General features: G+C 35.0%; 1 protein-coding gene across 15 annotated transcripts in view; it reads left to right on the top strand.

The window, feature by feature from the left end:
* Positions 1 to 23,833, top strand: part of LOC110827981 (E3 ubiquitin-protein ligase sina-like) — a 635,101-nt gene that overhangs the window by 278,889 nt on the left and 332,379 nt on the right. For 2 of the 15 annotated variants that reach the window (XM_087355374.1, XM_087355377.1), the window contains one exon: positions 2,375 to 2,936. The exons of the other annotated variants lie outside the window; for them this stretch is intronic. In XM_087355374.1, the coding sequence (XP_087211500.1) occupies positions 2,375 to 2,450 (76 nt within the window). In that variant the 3' untranslated portion in view covers positions 2,451 to 2,936. Of the gene's footprint in view, positions 1 to 2,374; positions 2,937 to 23,833 lie in introns of those variants that run through there. 15 annotated transcript variants of the gene reach the window in all.

The following is a 23,833-nucleotide window of genomic DNA, read 5'->3' as shown; positions in this document are numbered from 1 at the left end:
ATGACCTTAGATTCCACTCGTATTGCAGAGCACGGGTTAGAATTGCATGGGTACTTTCACACAATACGTGAGTGGAAATTTATGTAATATTGAAAGAATATTATGAAACGTGAAAAACGTATGTTTAACGATTTGACGATGTTTTATGTGACCATGCACAAAGAAGAAATGACGAATGATTCTCTGCTTCCAAGTGCAGAACGAAGCTATCGCACCGCTGATTCGGCTGGGGAGATTACCCGCGAGCTAACTTCGTTATACACGGCAACTGGGAGATGAGTAGGCCGCCGCTAAAGCTGATTAAAAGCGGGTGAAGATGTTGATGCAATAAGAGACTTGGAGAAACGAATTGTGTGAGCTGCACTATATATGTATGTACACGAGTAACGAACTAACGCCTTCACGCGGTGTTTCCACTATTGGCCTACACTATTTGAATCGAATTTGCGAGCACAAAGTCTAATGTGAAACAGACAGTAACGTAACAGTAAGTGTGTACGTCAGTTTGAAGGCGTACATTAGCGAGAAACCTTTTATTAGCTTGCTTCGTTTAATGACATTGTGAGGGTAATTGGATTCTAGAAAGTATTGAGTGATGTAGCATAAGGGAAGTTAAGGATCATGTAATTGCCTATGAAACTGTAATCCACTCTTAATTTTGCTGCATTAAAATCTTATTTCGTCATAAAAGTTTAACACACACATTCGTATAATATGAATAATTAGGTGTACATATGTATAGTACTTATGTACGTCCTTATATATGATATGAATTTGGGTTACATACATATTTGTGCAGGTACATATAAATGTGATTTATTATAAATTCCAAGTGCCTCGCTTTTTGTGAATCCTATGCCATAAGTTTTTTGTGAACAGTAGTTCACAAATTTCATTTAGGCTATCAGATGAGTGTCAACTGTGTGAAGACATTCAACCTATACCACATTTTTTGTGGATTACAATGTTCATATGGATTTTAGTGATTTCAAACGTTTATCTAACTTGCATAATAATATCACGTAAATCGAAAATGTAATAAATGTTTGATGTAATTAATTTACGGTTTTGGCTTCCGGGATAAACCGCTTCGTTTATTAAAGATTAATCCGCGTTTTTGCAAAGTAGATTCATACGTGTAGGAATTGTAAATGTGTATATATATCTATGCTCGCCTGTATGCTTATATGCTTACAAATAAACCAACTTGCGCCAAATTTAAAATGCTTATGCCCGAACTCCGGTCTGTGTAATGGCTGCCTCTGTACCTCGTAAGCTAAGCAAGACAGAAGAACGAATCCAAGTTGTTTCTTTCGACGCGATCATAGAAACAAAGACAAAAATCCCGCAAAATTCTCGGTGAAAGTTTCTTCATTAGCTTGGCTACTAAATTCGATAGAAGCTACGAACCTGACATTAAGCATCGTGAAATAGTCAACGTTGACAAAGGTCTGTTTAGGAAAGTAGTCTAACTTGAAATGGAATTTATCCATATTAACACAAACTAGATTGATTGAAACAAAATAAATCCGTCACAATCTAAATTAAATGAGCATAACAAACTATTTACAGCTGACGTAACGTAAAATAACGTACCCGTTAGAACCTAACTCGACGTAAGTTACCAACGCAACAACACAAATCCAACTCCAACTCCAACTCACCCCAACTGAACTAAACATGAAGTAAGCCTTCGAGCAATAAAGATTGTTATGAAATGTAATAATTTGTCGAATTTCCCCGCTGTGACACTGAGAGTAGTTTGCTAATAAGATACAAGCTTACGAAAGTTTGTAACATCTATTTTATACATGTTGGCTTGCCTTTATTTTGGTTTCCGTCTTATTGGACTTTATTTTGTAGTTTTCGTCAGGCGTTCCGGCACAACATGAACATATTGCTTTAACCTTTTTTGTGTAGGAGTGTGTAATAGAGTAAATTACATTTTCACTGGTCTTTTCATGCCATCATATGTTATCGGATCAGCTATTGTCTGTCTGGATGTTCTTTTCTGAAAATACACTTCTGTAGCCAGAATTCTGTCCAATTTCCTTTTATGTATTTATTGTCCTTACTGTGTGCAACACAAGAATGTATGTTTCACGATTGCTTTTAGTTGTATTGTTTATTTGTCTGCTGTATAAATTTAATGCAATGTCCTTGTTCCTTAGCCAAGTCTGAATCGAATGTACGTATTACATCCCACATCTTTCGTGATATACGATGTTAAGAACCACCCATTTGGCTGCAATAAACTATTATCAGAGACACCTTTCCGCAGGTTTAAAGATAAAGTGAAGTTCCTGGCTATGAAGATGGTTGTCTTCTGGGTTATAGCTCCGTGTGGTCTGACAGGCGTTTACCAATGTTTCAGAGGTGCTTGCTGCCTTCATCATCAGGGCCATGTGTTGATAGAGGCGTCGGTAAATATCTACCAGACTACAAGGTGATACAGTCGATAAGACAGCCATCTTCGTACACGCCACCTTGAGAATCTCCAATGTGTTTTGAGTCTGAATGTAGCAGAAATCGATTATTTTCTTGAGTATATAATCATGTACATGTAATCATACCAGAAAATATATATCGCTTCTTCAGTATTTAATTCTTCATCCCACTCATAGGAGTGCACAATTTAAAATTTCTTTAAAATTTCAAGTCAGCAGATTGTAATCTAATTTTATTCCTCTTTGTTGCGTTTTACTGCAAAAATTAGAGTAGGAACTACCGGTGCATTATAAACTATAATTGTATATTCTTCTTCTTTAAATTTGAAATGATGTTACTCACTTAAAGCCCAGTAGTAACTGTACGTACCACCTGGTTTAACAATCAGTTTCTCTACATTTTGTCTAATAAATGTATGTATGGGTTTGTATAATTCTCAGCATAAACAGAGACTATTTTCATAAAAATTATTAACCGATTGAACTTTGTAATGGAGACGTGATTTCTTTGTGATGGAAAATAAATTTTTAAGTAATATTTGAACTGGCTTTACCTATAAAATAATAAAATTTCACATTTTGAATATTAATTATTAATAACCATATTTTTCTTTGCGGTTTCTTCGTTTGAACACTAGTAATATTTTTTTCACAGAATTATGTACTTTCTAAAAGTGCTATAATTATATAATCTTATTGTTTAATATGTTTTTATCACAATATTCAGGAACTTGGCTTATAAAAATTGGTTTTATTTTTTATTTCAGTGCTCTATGTGTAACGTTTGTTATTTTACGGTACAGCACATCATAATCCCAAGACACAGTATCCTCTGCACCCTTAAACTGTCGTTAATAATTTTTTTAGGTGAAAGTTCGTTTGTAAAATGAACAGAGCAAAAAACCTTTAAACTATTGGAAATGTCCATCATTAACATGAATATACTTTAGGCTCTGTTTACCACGAATTGCTCAGCCCAATAAACATACGATTAGTCTATTACGTTCGGTAATATGTACTATCGTATTTGCAGAGGCCAGACTTTCAATTGCACTTCCGCGTATGACAAACGAATTTCAGTTACTGTGAGAAAATTTCTTAACAGGAAGAGCATTCGACAGAATAACACTGATTTCGTGTCCTTTCATACCGTGATAATTAAAGCATAAATAAAATGATGAACGATAACCTTTATCACCAATCTAATTTCATTAACTGCTCCTGTTTCACGAAAACATCACACTAAATGAATAGAAGTGAGAAAACAGAACGCAAAATTTAACTCAGTTTACCATAGAGTGAGTTCGGTTTAAACTATTCTGATTATGGTAAATAGTGTACAATGAATGGATTGGGCAAACAAACGTATATCGGTCATCAAAGGTTTTTGGAAATGGAATGCACATTGTGAATACGAGGTTTGCGTTAATATGATGCATTAAAAATGCGTTCATCATAAGTCTAACTATCTCTGCGTCAGTTATATGTTCATAATTGTGCTGACTAAGCTTTAATATAGTTGTCCGATATTTTGCCTAAATATTATAGGTCTCACTGCCAGCAATTTCGGTCACTCAAAACTGCAAACTAGTGGAAGAGAAGATTTTTATAAATTTGAGTTCTTTAAAGCCTCGTTAAAATGCCGCAGTAGAGCAAAGAAATAATTTTTTAAAAAAAATAGTTACTTGATCACGAAATACCAATAATTATTTGACTGTAAGCTGTATTTATTTTAGCGAAAACAGAGTTATTTAAACGAGATACCGATTTAAATCCTATCGAAGTAAGGAAGTTCAATCGATCACACAGGAACTAACGGAAAGTGTGATCAGATACGGTTACGTTACTGTAATTATGAAGTGCGCATGGATCTCTGCTTCAAGAGTGTACATAACGAAGACATTCTACCACAGCACAAGGGTTAGCCTTCAGGAATGGAAATTGCGTGTTATGCGACAATGCAAATGTCTTCATTTTACCTAAGTTCGTTTGCTTTTAATAGAATTACACAGAGTTGAGAAGCATGCTGATAATCGGGACCACTAGGAAAATAATCTTAGATATTCTGCTTATGGGTAAGGGCGAGTATTCTAACTTTGAACAGACGTGAATGGTTACGTGGTCCTTCGTGTAAGAAATCTACACCGATGGGAATTTTTGCAGGAAAATGCACTAGTTCGTAATAACACGCAGAATTAAAAGCAGTCAGCGGGGTTTCGTACACGGGGAAGTTTAATGTGACGAATTAATGATATAATACTTTATATCTTAATTGCGTCATGTTTGTGTTTATTAATACAATAATTTATTTACCGTCTTTACACAAACTTAAAAATGGAAGGAACTTAAAAAATCGGACAAATAAAACGAATCGGTATACGCAGAGCAAGAAGTGCAACAGATTTTAATTGATGGACCTGATGATGGTGGGATGACATCGGAACATGTCGTCGATGTAAAATGTAACAGGATCTGTATCTGATGAAAAAATGTTGTAATTTTGAGTGATTTTAACAACATTTTTAAGTTTGTGTAAAGACGGTAAATAAATTATTGTATTGGATATAATACTTGAAGCAAATAATTGCAAATAGTGCTCGATTGCTGTATTATTATTATTAAGTGTTCTGTCTTACGACAGGTCCATTGCTCTGCCCAAACAGAGCTCTCCAGTTGTAGCGCTCATAATTTAAGGCATAGATTCAACTTTACATTTTATGTAACACTGGAAATAATTTAAAATACTTACGTGGTAGAAATGTCGACTGTGGTCTTCTGAGCTATGACGTCATGTAGGCAGTTACCACCATTTCACAGGAACGTAACTGATAACTGAATAAGTCTTCAAATGTTGGTATTCACCAAAAATAACACACTACATCAGACCTAGAAAGCCACAGTTGGCAATTTTTTTAAAATTTTTCCTTGTATAGTCATCTATGACTCAAAAGAAATTATTCAATTTAGATTTTCATAAAGTTTTTTTATTTGACTGTAGTCTCATTTCAATGACCCTACTTCAGTTTTATTTTTTCTAAAAGGGACGAAAAGTGGGTGATATGCTGTCTACGCTTCGTGTTTATCGTTCGTTCTTTTTGTGTTTAAATTTCGTATATTTTATCGTTGAATTTAAATCGTACCGTACAACAAGAATTTACACAAGCAGATGCCGTGAGTTAGGTTTCATGGACTAGCTCCATGTAACAGCGATTTTGAGAAGCTGCTGGTCAGTAAGACAAGAAATATCTGTCATTTAAGGAAAAAAACAGTTTATCATTTTCTTCGTAAGATCTCGTATAAACTCGTTAATAGTCCATCGGAGTACACAACATGGGCTGGATTTTCATGCGGTGGACTTCGTGAGAAAGTATAAAATTTTGAAATTATAACGTACACTATAGATTTAGTTTATTAGTTACATATACACAGCCATGTGGATGTCACGTTGATGTATGTATGGATATGACGTTCTACAAAATATACTTTTTCCGAAATATGGAACACATTCTTTTTTAATAGTGATGACATAATTTTTGAAGGAACGTCATTGTCAGCTGTCTGCCCTCAGATATTTACCATGTGAAGGGAAGTTTTTTGGAGCGTTTGTATAGAAAATATTACTTTTGTTATCAAACGGAAGAGACACACATGTCAAAAAATGTATGATATCTCGTGAAAAAACATGCGTATGACTGTGAATACTATTCTTGTTTATTGTTTCGGGATATTGTTTCTAGCCTTCTGTATGTAAAAGTGTACGGCTAACAGGAATTTATATAACTGCACATTTCCCATATTTTCGAAAATTTCTTTCATAACCCATGAATTAATAAAAGTCATGTTTGATTCACAACTGCTTTAGAATTATATGTTCATAATTGTTACCAGTTGGCCCGTGTATATATGTGTATATATATATATATATATATATATAATCTGTCCGTCCTGTTCATGCCAATGCGCCCGTCGTAGAAAAGGATTGAATAGTAGTAGTGTTTCTTTTGAAAAGGAATCCCCGAGAAACTGGATTTTTCTTTTTGAAAATTAGATACAGCACGCTTGTTTCTATTTTTCTTTCTGTATAAAGATGTGCGAACTCTGTGGATAAGCCATGTCCATAATTGTTCGTAAAATTACAAGTGTATTAGTGTTGGAAGATACAACACAGCTCCCATGTCCACCGCAGTGCAATGATGTCACCAGTATCGTTAATATAATAACTTATTTGTTGTTTTAAAATTATTTATCTGTAGTTTATGATTGTAGCTAAGTCTGATGCCATATAACGTTACATAGACCTTTATACAACGGCAAAATGCATTTTAAGGAAATAAAGAAACAATGCATCTAACGAGGAGCAAATAATTTAGAAACCTAATTTTATTCGTATTTTAAAATTTTTATTTACTTTATTACTGATATTTAATTTAATTTTAACAGGAATTTTTGGTAAACTAATGACGATTTCTGGAAATTACTTTTGAGCCTTCGTCACAGTGTCAGTGATCCATTTCTTTTAACAATTCATGTCCTTCATCTGAAATACCGCTAATTCATTACACACACGTATATATATATATATATATATATATATATATATATATATAATTATTGAAACATAAATACATAATTGAATCAGATGACGAAGTTCTGTTTTATCTCTTGTCTAATTTATGAAACAGTTTTAACTAGCTTTTATACTTACGACAGATTCATTAACTAATTAACGTTCATAAGTCTCAACATTCATACGTATCTCAGGCAAACGTACTAGAAGGAAATAATAATCTAAATGGCTCGTCTACACAGTTTCATTCGTAGGGAATTCTGACCCACGTACTAAACCTGCCGGTCTGCATAAACCGATTTTTCATTAAGCCAGATACCGTCTGTTCGATTCATTACAATTGAAATTGGACTGGACATGTGGGCAGCGGAAACGACACAAGAATACTAACACAATCATTGCCTTGGTTTGAAACTCATCACCAGAAGATAACTACGTCAGCTCCTGGAGGCACAGATGGCACCCGAGTCTCTGTAATTGGAGGAATCTGAAGACGGAGTAGGTCGTTTCAGAAACACGGCGATTAAATCACTTTACAGTAAATAACATGGAGTACACCAGTGTATTTGAATATTGTGAGATATGGATATATATTCAAATACATATAACTTTCTGAACGATCGATTACCCGAACTTCTCTTATTATATTATAATAACCATCAGCAGGAAATTATGGCTACCCCTAAGTCATCAAATGTGTTACTGGTAACTAACTACCTTACTAACGCCAGTTGTGAAGAACAATCCGTTCTGAATACATGCTAATCTGTCAACTAGTCGTAATATTCTCTTATTTTATGAATCCTAAAGGTTCAGTATCGTGTTCACAAAATAAGCCACTGGATATTAATATACTTAGCCACATAAGTGCATTTCCTGATTTTACGGCCTGATTTTTAAAGATTCAATTCAATATTCTCTTCACACGTATTCCTAAATTTATCCAGTATGCTCTTCAACTCCTTAAGGAGTCCGCTGCTTTTGCGTCATTGATTTGATTACTCTAGTAACATTTGATGGTGTGTAAAAAGAAGTTATTTATAAAATTTAATTCATTCATCTTTCAGTTTTTTTGTGAAAGGTAAAAAATATTAGTTTTCAGTAGACTGGTCTGAGGAACCCTCTATGTATGTCATTCCAACATAACGAGACTGTTTCACATCCATGCAGTTAAAGCAAATCTTCAAGGAAAATTTCGAACGTTTGTCCAAGCTTGTTCAGCGGACGCGGCAGTCATTTCGCGAATTTAATCTGCTTACCCATTAAATGTTTTTTATTTAACTACTGCACTGCCAATAGTACAGACTATGTGATATCTAGTAATAGGATGATTAATGAGTAATGAATTTGAAAAGAGTGTGGAAAGAAGCGTTCGCTATCAAATTTAGGGGAAGCCTACTATCCCTTCGCTTTCCCAGAGTGACTGATAAAAACAACGAAAAACCTCAGTCAGGATAATTGGTTTCTGGGTCCACATCTGAACCTTCAGAATAGGAAGTAGAAATTGTAGCCACTCGACCGCGAAGTTAGGTATTAATTTGCTCTTAGTTTCGTAATGAATGTAATTTTGATTTGTTGCTGTAGCTCCAAAGGGCCTGGACTTTACAACTTTATAAAAGGATTTGTTATACATTAATCTGTTACGGCTTTGTCGTATTTCAGATTAACAGTAATCTACATTGCGGCCTGTATAAGAAATATTACAATTACAGTAGCAAATATGAAAGCTTAAAAGAGAGTTTTGAAAATAAACTAAGCACTTTAATAAATATATACTCAGTGAAATTCACAGGTCACAAAGGTCTCTTTTTTCGAAATATCTTTATTTAACGTAGTAATATATAGTTGATTAGAAACTTAATTGACAATTTTTCTCTTGCGTAATGAGATGGGCCTAATGTTTTGTTTCGTTGTCCTGGTGCTTTCATGTCCCCGAGTGATTTAATGCAGTTTTATAAGTGAATCGCTTGTCTCTTGCTTCAATATTTACGCAGCTCCATATCTGTTTCAGTGCTCCGCTAACAGTTCTGTTTAAACAGAACATGTAGCCGGCTTCTGTATAATCCAGCCAACACGTACGTTTCTTCATTTAGAAGCAGTGTTCATTTTGATACATTTTACGGTATGCACTACAGAATAACATGCAAGGAGTCCAGGAAAGCATGATGTACAAATATCCAGTGAATGTTAGAAATACGTTTATTTTGGCAGTAGAAGTTCATCTGGGCGTACGTGTACTTTAAAACTTGTACCTAACCATCCAAATGCTTTCAGGAAAATGTAACTAATTTAATCTTACCTAAGGTTTATTTATAAGTTGACTGTTTCTTTACAGGAAACGTTTTGTTCAGTTTATATTATCAACCGATTGTTGATTTCCTGGTTGTTGCGTTACGTACTTTTGTAGATGGATACCAACATTTCTGAGAAACGTGCTACCTTCATCCTCAAAGTTGAAGTTAAAGCCGTGCGTTTTTCTGAACCGTCCATAACGGCGTCGCAACCTAGGAAAAGACAATCAACGTGTTATTACCGACATATCCTCATATCTCGGACATAAAGTAGATACAATTGATTCATAATTTAGTATCCAATACAAATTGATAACAGTAAAGATAATGAATAATTATACTGGGAGTCGCTGCGTCATATAATCCAATAATGTTTTGCCTGAACTCAATAAGAATATAAATTAAAAATTCCATGAAAATTCCTTTGCATTTTTCTACTGCGGATACAAGCTTAATCACAGAGGCAGGTTTTGAGGTAATTAGGAACACCATTGAATATAAATAATGAACTACAGTTGTTGTTACATCAGGAGTAAATTATTTTATTCTGCAAAGTAGTTAATTTACATAGTTACTGCATTGTGCAGTTAGAAACTAACACAAGACATAATTATAATAGTGAGACTTGTTTTTTGGACTATTTCACGAATAAGAAGTCATGATCTATTATTTATGAAAATAAATAAAGGTAGAATTCGGTTAGATTTGAGGTTATCACAGAGGAAAATATAAATATAAGCGTTTTGTGGGATGTTGCATTGTGTAGTCTGGCAGGCGTTTGCTGACGTTTCAGAGGTACTTGCTGCCTCGACTATCAAGGTTACCTGATAGTATGGAACCCAGTTTTGATTCTGAAGATACTCGTGACTAGGATAATACGAACAGTTTAAGATTTCAAAATTGTGTTTTTCCATTGCTTATAAAACACATCAATATTAAATAAAATCAGAAATAAAACTAATAAAAAACTTATTAGACGATCCAGTCAATTTTACTGCTAAGTACTTTCATACATTTTCATGAATATGTAGAATGGCTTGAGAATTATCTGTATCTTTGAAGCTAGCAAAGATTTAATTTCTTATGTTTTATGTGTGTTACCGTTCCTTATCGGTAAACTACAATAGTTTCACAATTAATATGTGAATGGGAATATCATATATGTGGAATGAACTAGTGGCTGATAAACTGTTTATGATAAAGTTTTGTGGAATATGGGCAGTAGTTGCCGTACCCTATTACAAGGTGATAGTTGGTTATTCGTCTGGAAGAACTGGTGGAACGTAGGACGTATTTTGGACATGTCTGAAACTTGTTCTTGTGTAATGCAGGTTGTGTTTAGCATCTAATGTATATTTGCGTTTTAACTTTTAGGTTTGAACTAAAGTAAAGCAAAAACGGAACTATATTTCAGTGCCATCATGTATTCCAGATGTTTTACCTTGAAAGCGTTTTATTAGAATCTTTGGCTTTGAATCTCTTCGTGATAAAATCCAAGGATAATGAAAATAATACCCGTCTTCTCATCGCAGACAAAAAGAGCAATATTTGCTGAGTGAAGATTCTCGAAAGCTAGGTAATATGTTTACACAGCGCCTCCCGCCGATCCAATCAATAGCATCGCAGCTTCCGACTGGAAGCCTTTAACTCTCATGAGTTTTTTAGCTCGACATTTCCTTCGTTCGATTATGCCTTAGCTTTTAAGGGACCGTGTGCTACATGCCCGAAATCAAATAAGAGTTTTCTTGTTTGTTCATAGGTTTCTGCACCGTTGTCTCTCTCTGTGCACTGAACAGAGATGACATTAGCGGGAGACAGTTGAGTCAGACATGGACGAAAAAGGTGTATTGAAGGAAATCGTTACAAATACTTTTATTATTAATAATTGTGTGTTTCCCTCACACTGCTTGTGAAGTATGGCTCTAAGGATGACGTAAGACACTCATACAGATAGAATCGGTTACAAAATTTTACTAAATTCATCCACAGAAAAATTATATCTTGACGCAAGGACATCTTAAATTGAAATAAAAAGTTTTCTGGATGTTTTCCATCGTCTAATAAAATCATAAAATTGCACGGCGTTTCGGAGATGGTCTTATCTCCGTATTCAACTATACCTACTCAGTTGGGCCCAATCGATAGAGCTAATCCTTATCTTCGGACAAGGTAAAGGTGAAAGTCCCGCAATATAAGCCGATCAGAACAGCATACATCCGTGGGACGAAAAAATAATAATATTCTTCAAAAAAGAAAAAATATAAAACAAATGTAAAAGTTTATTTTAAAAACGCACCATCGTCACAAACTTTTAGATTTGAGCTACATCTTAATTTTTTTACAGTGGAAAATTTTAATGTTGCTAAAGTCCTAAAGTACACTGCCGGCATCTGTAGACGCCATAAGTCAAACATGTTTTACAGAAAATCCAGTTCAGGTCAGTAAACGTGTTTGTTGGTATTACAACGCAAATCACAATCGCCATATTTCATCGTGACTCAGGAAATTCAAAATCATCTGTCAGAATATGAAGATCTCCTGAATCTCATTTAGATGCCTCGCGGCCTTTCCAGTTCTCTTGATAAATTTATGATAGCAGATGTAGTGTAACTGGCGGTAAAGTCACGTGAATTCGTGTTAAAAGAGTCCTAGGCACAAAATACAAATCTATATTCATGGCCTTTGTATTTGCGCTTTGTATTATATAAATCTAATTAATTCGAGGAACACTGAGACGTCGGGTGTTTGAATGTGTTGCCTGAACTATGAATAATTAGAAAGAAGATATGTGAAAATCATGTATATTTCTATTAGTTATAACGTAACTTCAGGTGGTACTGTAATTAATCTCACGTAAATCCACAGACAACAGAAGATTACAAAATCGAAATATGAGGTTTTAAATTAAAAGCTCCTCACAACCTTATTAATTAAAGGAATATTAATATTGTTGGTATCGATTTAAGGGAATTCATATACACTTGTATCGATATGTAATCAAAGTCAGAAGTAAGAATGAAGGTGATCGGATAACACAACACGTGTACGTGCTGGTTAAGTGAATAACTGCTTCATTATTTGTAAACATTAACACTGGATGGTACAGATTGCAGTTAATTTGGTAATGAGTTCAGGGCGAGATGGAACATATGCCGTGCCCCCTACACACATACATGTACGAGGTGCGATCGGAAAGTTTCAAGACTGCGCTTATAAATACCTGTACACTTATCTCAGGTATTAAATTCATCCATCACCCTCGAAGTAGTTCCCCTGGGAGTGAACACAACGATCCCAGCGCCGCTGCCAAGCCTGGAAGCATCCCTGGAAATCTTTCTTTGTCAGCCTGTCAAGCACCATCTGCGATTCTGCCTGAATCTCTTCTATCGTCTCAAATCTCCTTCCCTTTAGCTGAATTTTCATTTTTGGGAAGAGGAAGAAGTCACACGGAGCTAAATCCGGCGAATAAGGAGGGTGCGGGATGACGGCCATGGTGTTTGAGGCCAAAAACTGCCGAACTTTGAGGGCGGTGTGCGCTGGCGCGTTGTCATGATGCGTCGCATGTGGAGTTCTTCCTTTAGAATCAGCTGACAGGTCCCATAGCCTATCCCAACAATGTCGCACAAGTCGTTGATGGTACGACGTCGATCTTCGTGAATGGCCTGCCGAATCTTCGTAACATTTTCGGGCGTTGTGCTCGAAGATGGTCGTCCAGAACGCTCGCCATCATTGACAGAGGTTCGGCAATTTTTAAAACGTGAATGCCACACAAAAGTTTGTGCACGACCCATTGCGGACTCCCCAAATGCTTGCTTTAGCATTTCATAGGTTTCCGTAGCCGTTTTGGCGAGTCTTTGGCAAGAGATTCAGGCAGAATCGCAGATGGTGCTTGACAGGCTGACAAAGAAAGATTTTCAGGGATGCTTCCAGGTTTGGCAGAGGCGCTGGGATCGTTGTGTTCACTCCCAGGGGAACTACTTCGAGGAGGATGGATGAATTTAATACCAGAGACAAGTGTACCTTTTTTTTTTTTTTTTTTTAAATACGCGCAGTCTGGAAACTTTCCGATCGCACCTCGTAGTCGTACACATAGACCTCCAGTATTTATTTAAGTGTGCATTTAGCTTGCATTTTAATTCTTTCTCAGGTTCGTGTGTTAAAAATAATGTTATACAGGGCATTTATTAGCATCTAAATCTCGCCCATTAACGTATGTGTATATAGTAATTTATATGTTTACATTCTTCTGCAATGTATATGTGTGTATATGCTTGTGCGCTTATATATATGTATGTGTACGTATATGAAGGTAACTCAGGCATCAACGGTAATTTTATTATGCGTATTAACAAAACAAACACACATAGCTAAGCAACGTATTTTTCTATGTAATAACCCTCCTCTTTAATGAATTTGGTCCATTTGCCCACAGGTTTTTCGTTTGATTCAAAGCACTAAGTATCCCGTTGTGAGTTAAGTCGTCTTTGAAGCATCTGTCCTTGATAGATACTCGTTTTAGGTGAAAATTTATCAATGGCTGCCCTTCGGTTGTTGCAGATACGGTGATGGACCTGTCGTTAAAGTTCAAAAAGCTTTCCAAGAACACTCTGTCTGTCTCCTTTGTGTCTTTTCCTTTGTCCCTAGACTTCCCTCCGGCCCATACATTTACCAACCCACTGAACTGACCTGCAAATTTCACTGCTTTTTACGCTTTCTGATTACATAAATCCGATCACAGATCGTTAGTAGGTACATTCAATGAATGAACGCTTCACGGTGCTATCACTACCCAAAAGACAATGAAATCGAACTGGATAAATCCATTTATCCTCGATTTTCAATGCTACCAATATTAGCTTTTAGTTTACAAATATTGCCTTTATTTTTTTACTCTCGGCTGTATGTGCGTAGGCATTGTAGGCCTATATAACACCGCTAATTCATGCAGTACATTCTTTCTTGAGAATCTGATAATTTCTCGGCTAGTCAGTCATTTCCCTATGTTGTATAGAACTCTAAGATTCGCTACTGCGTTCACATTTATATGAATCTTCATAAAATTGAGAGAGGCCCATATTATTGTTTCCACTTGATACAGCAACCTTTTAACACGGTAAGATTGGGAAAAAAATATTTTTTTTTGTACAAGTGACGGGATTTTAAAAATGGGATAATATTACAAATAGCTTTATGAGAAGTTGATTCTGAAATCTAGCACCGTTCTTAGGGCAGTGAAACATGAATTATAATGCAGGGGAGATATTTTCAAAGTGTAACATGTCTTTGTAGACCTAAAGGCAGTTCAGATGTTGAGACAAGGACGTAGATGGTCACATCAGGTTTGAGTCTTGGAACGTGTTCTCAAATTCCAATCCTTTAAATTGCAGAAGAGTACATACTCTGTTATGTTATATCTTTTTATTGATACTTTATTTTTTTAGATAAGCAGACGCAGTTTACATTAGAACCGTGATTCAATTTTTTTTATTTTACATTCTACGTGTTTTCGGTTATCGCCATCTTCGGGGATAAAATATTTGCAACCCTACCTGTTAGTCTTAGTCATTTGGTTGAATTGCAAATATCGTATTACCACTGAAGACGATCATACCCCTGAACTTCAGGACGTAAAATACATTATTGAAACCATGGCTACGTTATGATTGTTGGTACAGCATGAATTAAGATATTAACGCAATATATTTCAGGGAATAAAAACTTATATTTCTTTCTGTTGATGAGAATTGCTATTTCGTTCCTGTGCAGAAACCCCTTGTGTTTATAGAGAGGGCTCGGGGTGCTGATACCTGTTGTGTGCAATCGTTCGCAAACAACAGGTTCTTTCTCTTGTGAAGTCACATCTACACACGCGACATGATGAATATCTCGTTCTGATGCTACGAAAATGATGTAAAATCGATGAGGCACTAGCACAGTGAAGCGAAAGAATTGGAGCGTAATGTAATAGTCTGATGGGTATTGGAACAGAACAAAAGTGGGAAGTAGTAGACATGATAATGAACAGAATTCTGTCTGTCTGCGTGTAATAGATTCAGTCTTGTATTTTATCGAATAGTACAGAACGAAATGAGTAAAATTGTATATGTGGCCGAAATTAACTAATTAGAATTGAATTATTGAGCTGGGTAGTTATATACTACAGTCTCATTCTCAATAATTTAATTTCTCTAAAATTATTTCATGAATATTTCACGTTATAAAGTTTTGTTTCAGACTTTTTTCAGTCCCTAAAGATTATTGACTTCTGGTTTATCAACAATGGGCATTTCTTCTATTGAACTGAAATGTAATTTTATAAGTTTAAGAACAGTTCATTGTCACTGTTAGTAGCACCAACACATTTCGCTAATGACGAATGACAAACGCTTGATTTTTATGTTTCAAATTATATTTATATTCGAATATTTAATGATGAGATATATTTATACAAAATAATATAAATTAATATATCTTGCATTAAATATTGCATAATGAACAACGAACGTACAATTTTTTTTCTGCATGTATAAAGTTAGTGAATGCTTTGATAAGTTGTTTTGTAACTTATACAAACTAATTAATACAGACACGCCAGATAACAAATACTGTACGCTGATTTGTTTCTGAAGAAATTCTGATCATAAAAGAATTGTCGGCTGAACTCCCCGCACCCCAATGATTCTTTACAAAAGGCTGGAAAACTGCTGTGTGTTGGTCTTGACTTAACATCTCCACAGGGTTCTAAATTTGACGTCTTTTAATTTCGGTTATGTAATACCGTATCCGTGTAGAAGAGGAAAATATATTATCGGAAACTGGAGCGTTTTACCAAAGTAATCAACCCGTGTTTATATACAGGCTAGAGACGATGTATTTTTACTGCAGGACGTTTTCGTTCAGGAATTGGCCTATAATGACGTGGAACGTCGTGAATTTCAACACAACTACTTAGGTTCAGAATATACTACCTCAACGCTCCTTTCATTAAATCAATTAAAATGTTTTGCAGGGGATGTTTTCTCAAGGATCCCTGCTTCCTTGTGCTGTAATAAAAGGTTCACATTTTTTTATAATTAAAATGTGTGGTGTAAGATCAATCACTTCACAGGCAGAATCTGTTTACTCTTTGCGCGGACCCACGTAAGTAGCTTAAAAAACGTTACTTTTCTACCTCTGAAATAACAAAAGCAAGTTTGCTCATTAAAGCTTGCCTATAATAACAGGGATGAAAGAGAAGGATTCAATCTCATGGTGAAGACTCTTAATACATTTTTGGTTCTATGTTAATAAGTTCTGCAGAGCTGTAGGCGAAATCCCTTTTTCCAAAACAACTAGCTATACTGTTGTTTCCTGTACTCGTAACGTGTAACGCAGGGAATAAGTAGGCGTATTTTATATGGCTTGGAATAATATTTAAATACACTTATGTTTGAGACCTAATATTTTCAAGATGGTGATCAGTAGATTGTGATCTTCTGGCCTGTGACGTTGTGTTAACATCATTTCGGAGCAACATATCGCATCGATATTGGTGGTATAATTTCAAACCACCTAATAAATTGAATTTTTTGAAAATAATTATTTTATAGTGCTGGTGTAAGAGGTAAAGATTATAATAATTTTTATTGCAGGTAAGTAAGTCCTATAGTTGGTGCAGTTCTAATACCATATCTGTTACTGGCAAGTAATTTACTAAACCATGTAAGTACTGTAAAATTTCCCGAATGAAAAATCATTCACATTGTTACTTCTTGTTAAGTAGAGTGAGTATGAATTCAGAAGACTAAAATAAGTATATAAATAAATAAAATACAGGAACATACGTTTACTCTTCTATTCCTGGCTGATTCAACCGAGTCCCATAACAGGCCGGGAATTTCTTTGTCAGTAGAGTAGAACTTTGCTTGAAAAAGTTATTCATACTTATAAGACACACAGAATATGCTAATTAGGAATATACATCAATGAAAGAATGTTATTGTAAAATGGTCAATTTTCAAGAGACTAATTGATTTTAATTTGCGATATTTACATTATTTCTATGTGTATATTATATAATGGTATTTATAAAAATGTAACAAATTGAGCCTGGGTAACATTGTCATAAAGGAAAGTTGATTTAAAAACGTTTTTAGAACAGTTAGTGCACAGGACAGAGACAGGTGATTATACCGATCGCAGTCTTCGTGGCAGTCACACGTAGCTAAGCTTTCGAATGTACTTTGTGTTATCACCTGTTTCACTGTGATTTTGTATTATATCAGATTTCACCATATCCTTCCATTGCCTAATTCATCGATGTTCAGATAACGCGGTTAGCATTTTTTGTATTCATTACGCTGTCGAACATTAATTTCGCTGCAAAAGTTGCAAAACCATTTTAGAAATTTAAAAGGGATTTGGACTATCAAACAATATAAGTTGTTTACTCCGAATTTTAATATTTCGTCTAGCTGTGCTAATTAGAAATATGATTACCTTTCTATTAGCTCTGTGTTTGATTTCAGAATATGATTGATTGTTTCATCTAGGAACGTGACTATGCTTTATCTAGCCATATAGTAGTTCAAAATATGATTAAATTTTGTGTAGCTGTGTTGGTTCAGAAATGCGATTGGCTTTCATTAAATACTTCTTGTTTATAATTACCCAGTTCTCTGCTGAGAATATCCGCGACATTTCCTTTTGTAGCTTTCTCTCGTTTTACTCGTGGTTATGTATTAAATTGAAGAGACTTTCCTTTGGGCGATCCGCATTCCAGTAGACGCGTACCAAATTGCAGGAGAATAAATTGTTCCATAATTAATTCTGAATGAAAAGCGGCCAGGGGCCTGACTCGTAATGATTAAGGGAGAATGATATTCTGACAAAAGTATATAAATTTAATTACATTTATTTCCTCAGATAAATGAAAATTTGCAAGTCATTTATCCATTAGAGAATGACTGGATCAGAAAAGAAACAATAGGCTAGAGTTTCATTACTGATGATTGTTCCTAATGCAATATTACAGCTTATAGATTTTATTTAATATAATATCCATCTTCTGTTACTGATAGAACTAAAATACAAACCATAAGAATCCCTTTGTCAGAGTAAATTACCTGAAATGGATACTGAAGTTTGAAAGACTGTAAATGTTCCACGATTCATAATAACCAAATGAAATAATTGGTGTTAAATTTTGAACATGTATATATGTGTGGTAGTTGATTATATACCTGGGGATCTAGGCATATGATACTTTACAGCCACTTAAAATAAAATATGTAACTGGATATTTTACGAACAGTGTAAGATTGTGTATTTTCCAATCATCTGTATATAGCGAATGTCAACTCTCGTATTGTATTTCCTTACATTTAAGCAGCTTAGTTCCGTACATTGAATACGCTAAGGAATTTATGAGGACATGGCATTCATCATTCTATTGTATGTCTATCGGAGTGTCCTTGTTAGCGTCTGATTCACATAAAATTTTATTAATAGACACATCCTAAGTCCTTGCGTAAATTCAATCGCCTCTCGAAAAATATGATTACGTATGCCCGAATGGTTAATGCTGCTGTCCTTAGACCGGCTATCTTCGTATTGATACTTCGTAGTTGTCGAGATATCGCACATATTCGTTCTCGGCGAACAAAGTAACTGGTCAGGCAATAACACGTGGCAAAGAATTTTATTAAAGCTTATCTCGAAAATAAGTGTACAGAATGACATAAAAATACCACATTTCATAACAAGCCCTTCAGTTTTTGGATTTTTTATACGTACATACTAACTCATATGGACGGACGGACAGTGGATCTTAATCAAAAAATCGCGCTGCGAAAGCTCCTAAAAAGAGATTGGTCTGTTCGCTGGAATGTAAGAATACAGTTAAGGAATGCTGCCTACTCAGGTGTTCTTCGTTAGTGGACTGTAAATTTATTTACATGCACATTGTTTAAAATTGCAGAATCAGTATCCACATGACGTAGCATGCCAACATGCTTTCAGATAAATGCAGTTATAACATGAATTATTTACATCATAACTTGCTGGCCACATGAATTATGAATTAAAACGATAATAAAATTCTAAATTCCAGTTGATGTTATGAAATTTATTCTCGACTGTTAATTAAGGTTAATTACGCTCGTTAGCTGGCAAAGGCTGCCTTCATGTCTGGTAGATAATGGATGTAGCTAGTAGTTTTGAATCAAACGCTCCTCGTCAGTCCGTGTCTTATGCACCACTCTGCATGAAATACACTTTTTTTTCTTTAGAAGGACTTCATATCGACTCAAGCTCAACGAAACATTCATCTGTGTTCTCGTTACATGTTACTAAAGAAAATTAGCAGTATGGACAGTACTTTTTAGTTATTTTGGCTTGTTATCAGTGGAGTGCTGCTCCATAAAATTTATATCTGTCCTGTAAGTACCTATGATATTTTGTACGATATTTGGTTCATGTAACTGTACTGAAGTAATCAAATTTATTTCCTAGTGTAAAACACATTTTTTACCAAACCTATCCTAATTATTTTAAATTAGTTATTAATCTTCATTTTGTAATATTTAATAAAATTAATAAAGATACACATAATTCCAGGACACCTTTATTTTTAACCCGACCCATGGAAGTTGGTACATAACAAAACTCACGTAAAAACACGCTGAATTATTCTTACTTATATTATGAAACGAGAGCATTTGACATTATAAGATTCTTACATCGTGTTAGTATTTACCACTGAGGTGCCTTATAGTGATAAGGATTGCTAATTTCAAACAGGCCTAGATCACTTTATGCATTAAAAGTGTATGGCTGAATATCCATCAAATGGTGATGTTCGTTGTGCTTTATCACATTTAAGCAGCTATAAGGCATTGCCCGCCGAGATGCAGTGGTTAGCACTCTTCCATCCTATTTGGGAGTTCTCGTGTTCAAATCTCTGCCTAGACACCCGATGGTCTTACTAAGGATTTCAGTGATTTCCCTCGCATCCTCCAAACGAAAGGAGATGACCGTTTCCTTCCGTATTTCTTCCAGTTCATTGTTTATTATTTATCATGTGCAATATAATCGGTTAAATAAAGGACGGAAAGACAACGAGGAGACTTCATGATACATCATATTTATTGAATTATACAAGAAGACAAATTAACAGTTATATTATATCGGTGGTGTGAATTTAGAGTCGTAATTTGTTACTTGTTTTGCATTTAGGAGGAAGAGTTAGGTTAGCGCACCTCGCACAGTGACTGTTGAGAATTATGTCATTAAAAGTTTATAATATGTAAGACCAGAAAGAGATTTCTTCTGCCTCCCTGAAACTGAAATTCCTGCGAAAAGTTGCACTGCGTGTAATCGTTATACTCACTAATTCTTTAGACTCCGCAATTTCGTCGCTGAATTTATGGAAAATGGGGTGTACGTAACATAAAAAATAACGAGGTGATTTATTTTCAAGCTCGACTTTAGAATATGTTTTGTGATGCTTTTCAAGAATAAGAAAACTATGCCGTCTGACTAAAAGTGACTGTTTTATAGAAGGATAACCAAATGTCTTTCTATAGGGCTGCTACATTATTAACTCATTTTATTCGGAATATTTCAATGCACATCTTCAATTTCATAAATTTCTTATTTGAGAGGGAATAAAATATCAATACCAATTTTTCATTTATTCAAAGGCAAGTTTGTGAATATATGAAAGTGAAATTGAAAATTTTCGAATCAATGGTTCATAGTTATGATTCGTGACGAGAAATATATGAATTCAGTGTTTTGATACGCATGAGCGGTAAAATGAATTATGTGAATATGTTGTTGCCTTGTCTGGTTACCTGAGTTTTTCTGTAGCTCAAAAATAACAGCTGTTAGAGAAACAAATATAAAATTGTTATCAGTTCTTCGAACAAACATGTACTGAAAAACTAAAAAGAATAGATTGTCCATGATGGAGGCAGCAAGGTCCTCTGAAACGTCGGTAAACTTCTACCAGACTACACGGCGCAACGACCCAGAAGACAGCCATCTTCATACTCACCACCGTCAAAACCTCAAATCATACACAGAATAGACTGTGTTTACATTCATTAAACTTGTTTAAATTTAAATGTATCGGCAACATTATCAGTTTGTAAAGCCTACTGCTTCGTTCGGACGTTAAAATATTTCTTCAACACGTGGCATAATATTCTTTAACTGATTCACTAAGTTTATGGTGCATAATATTCCTTGAAAGATGATAGTTACTCATCAGGTCAAGAAGCTCCCCCCCTGCTTTTAAATTAAACAACAAAAAATGACTATTGGACCCATCACAAGCCAGTTTAATCCAGTCTCTATATAGTGTATATAGCTTACATATCGAATATAGGTATCAATTTTATCCTCCCATTTGTGCTTAGTTCGTCCACGTGGATTTTTTTTTTGATGTTTATAGACTGAAGTTTTGTATGTTCATGAATTTCTGGAAGAGTAGGTACAATGGTAATGAACAAGTTAGGGAACAATCAGGTGTTGACTCCCATTAACACTAACCTTTAATGATCAAGGTGCGTGACGTAAAACACTAATAACACAGAGACACTTAAATATTTCTGAGCAAATAAAAATAAAAACGAATTACATTTACCATTGATTGCAGTTAAAGTCTACAGCACAATGGAGTGTTAATGCTATGAAGCATATAAAATAAATGGCATCGTTCCGAAGTTTCAGTAAAATCGTTTCTTCCAACACTTGGCTGCATTAACATCCATTACTTTAGTAATTCAAAAGATGAAAGTTATAATTTGTGTTCATTAGGATTTCAAGTCGATCCATTACAAGGGTTTATGAATTTCGCTGCCGTTGCATAGAATAACGTTTCCCTACTTTAAGAAGCGTAGACTGTCTTGAATTCGTTTAATGTTTAAATAAGCATCAACCACATAATTTTAAACACGAAATTTAAACAAAACTTTTTAATAAATGGTATCTACTGCGGAATGGCGTGATAACATATATTGAAGTGCACGTAAAATGCCCCTTTTTAGAGTATGTGGAAGATGGAAGTAAAAAGAAGAGTAATGTTATTAAAGGACCCGGGTGTTATGCGAATACATTAACGAAGAATCTGAGAGTACGTTAATTTCGCTGTCAATCTGTTAAGAATTTTATGCCTTCAACTCTGTTGTCGAATGCTAAAGATTAAAAAATAAACTACAATTTTATCTCTATTTTTAAATGGCCATGAAACTTCGCCTTTCGACCTGAGGGAGGGATACAGATTGAGAGCTTTAGACAACAAGGTGCCGATGTTGCTCGTCTGGGTTGTAACGCCTTGTGGAATTGTAGGTAGATACCAACGTTTCAAGAGTAATATATTGTTTCATTCTTCGGCTACCATCCATAACTCATGCAATTTGACCATTCTTCTATTAACGTGTTCGTCTTTTCGTGGTTTTCCTCAGACCCTTAGTGCAAAAGCCAAGATAGTACCTCAAATTAGGCCATAACTTCTTTCTGTGTTATTGTTTCTAGATCGTTATTGATTAAACATCCAATAATTTAATCTATTGACAGTGTTACTACATAAAAGGTATATAAATACTGAAATAATATTGCCCTATTGTTTTCAATGGGTCCGCCAGTTCTAACTTTCAAACAACTTTGTCAAATCCACTCTCACAAAAGCACATCTTAGTAGCTTTTAAGATAACCATATTAAATGAATTTTATAATAATTACAGTAAACATTTTCTAGTTAATCTATGTTACGATGTCAAGAGTTTATTTGCTGATTAACAGTGAATTAAGTCTGCATCATCACATCATCCTTCTGTAATAGTTATTTTAGTAATACCGTCCTGCTTATACCGTTGGTAAACATCGTGAGTGTATGGAGAGTTGGTTTTGCAGAACTTGCAAAATGATAAGTCATGCATGCGTTGGAGCTGTAGGGATTGAATGGCATTAGACGCTTCTGTCGACCCCAACAGAATACGTTTTTTCACCTGAAGATGGGATCAGAGCCAGCTCCCGAAACGTAGTGGTCTTGTTTTAGAATATTGAACGATGGATCGAGTCCAGAGAAACTGCAATATCGATTGTAACGCGCCATCGTAGAACCCTTTAAACTGCGTTTCGTGGTGAGGGTCCTTATGTAGCGCCTTTGTATGCCTAGTACAGTGTGAACTTCATAGTATATAACGACTTCATGATGGTGGGATGTGGATTTTTTGTATTGCTATAAAACACAGATGTTACCGAAGAATGGCTATAAGTGGACCTCATCCACCGTCCAGATGTTAGAGATTGACTCTCACCATATAAAAGGCTCCGGTTCGATGTCGCAGAAACTGTTCTTGGTGCAATATTAGTTTTGTACGTCATTATTGCTTTCGGCAGGGTTTATGTTCAGAAGTACTGGAATGCGTTGCAGTTGTAGGGTGTTATAAGCCTTGTATGATAAGGTTCCACTCGAACACTGGGGTTTCGGTTCGATTCCTTCTGTAGTCTTAAATGGATGTCTGCATTATTTCTTTGTGTTT

Source organism: Zootermopsis nevadensis, unplaced genomic scaffold (assembly GCF_977971745.1).
Source record: "Zootermopsis nevadensis isolate Lab colony 2312 unplaced genomic scaffold, Znev_1.0 Znev_ptg000024l, whole genome shotgun sequence".
NCBI lineage: Eukaryota > Metazoa > Arthropoda > Insecta > Blattodea > Termopsidae > Zootermopsis > Zootermopsis nevadensis.
Note: the sequence above shows the minus strand (reverse complement) of the source record. Positions and strands in the feature narration are given on the sequence as shown.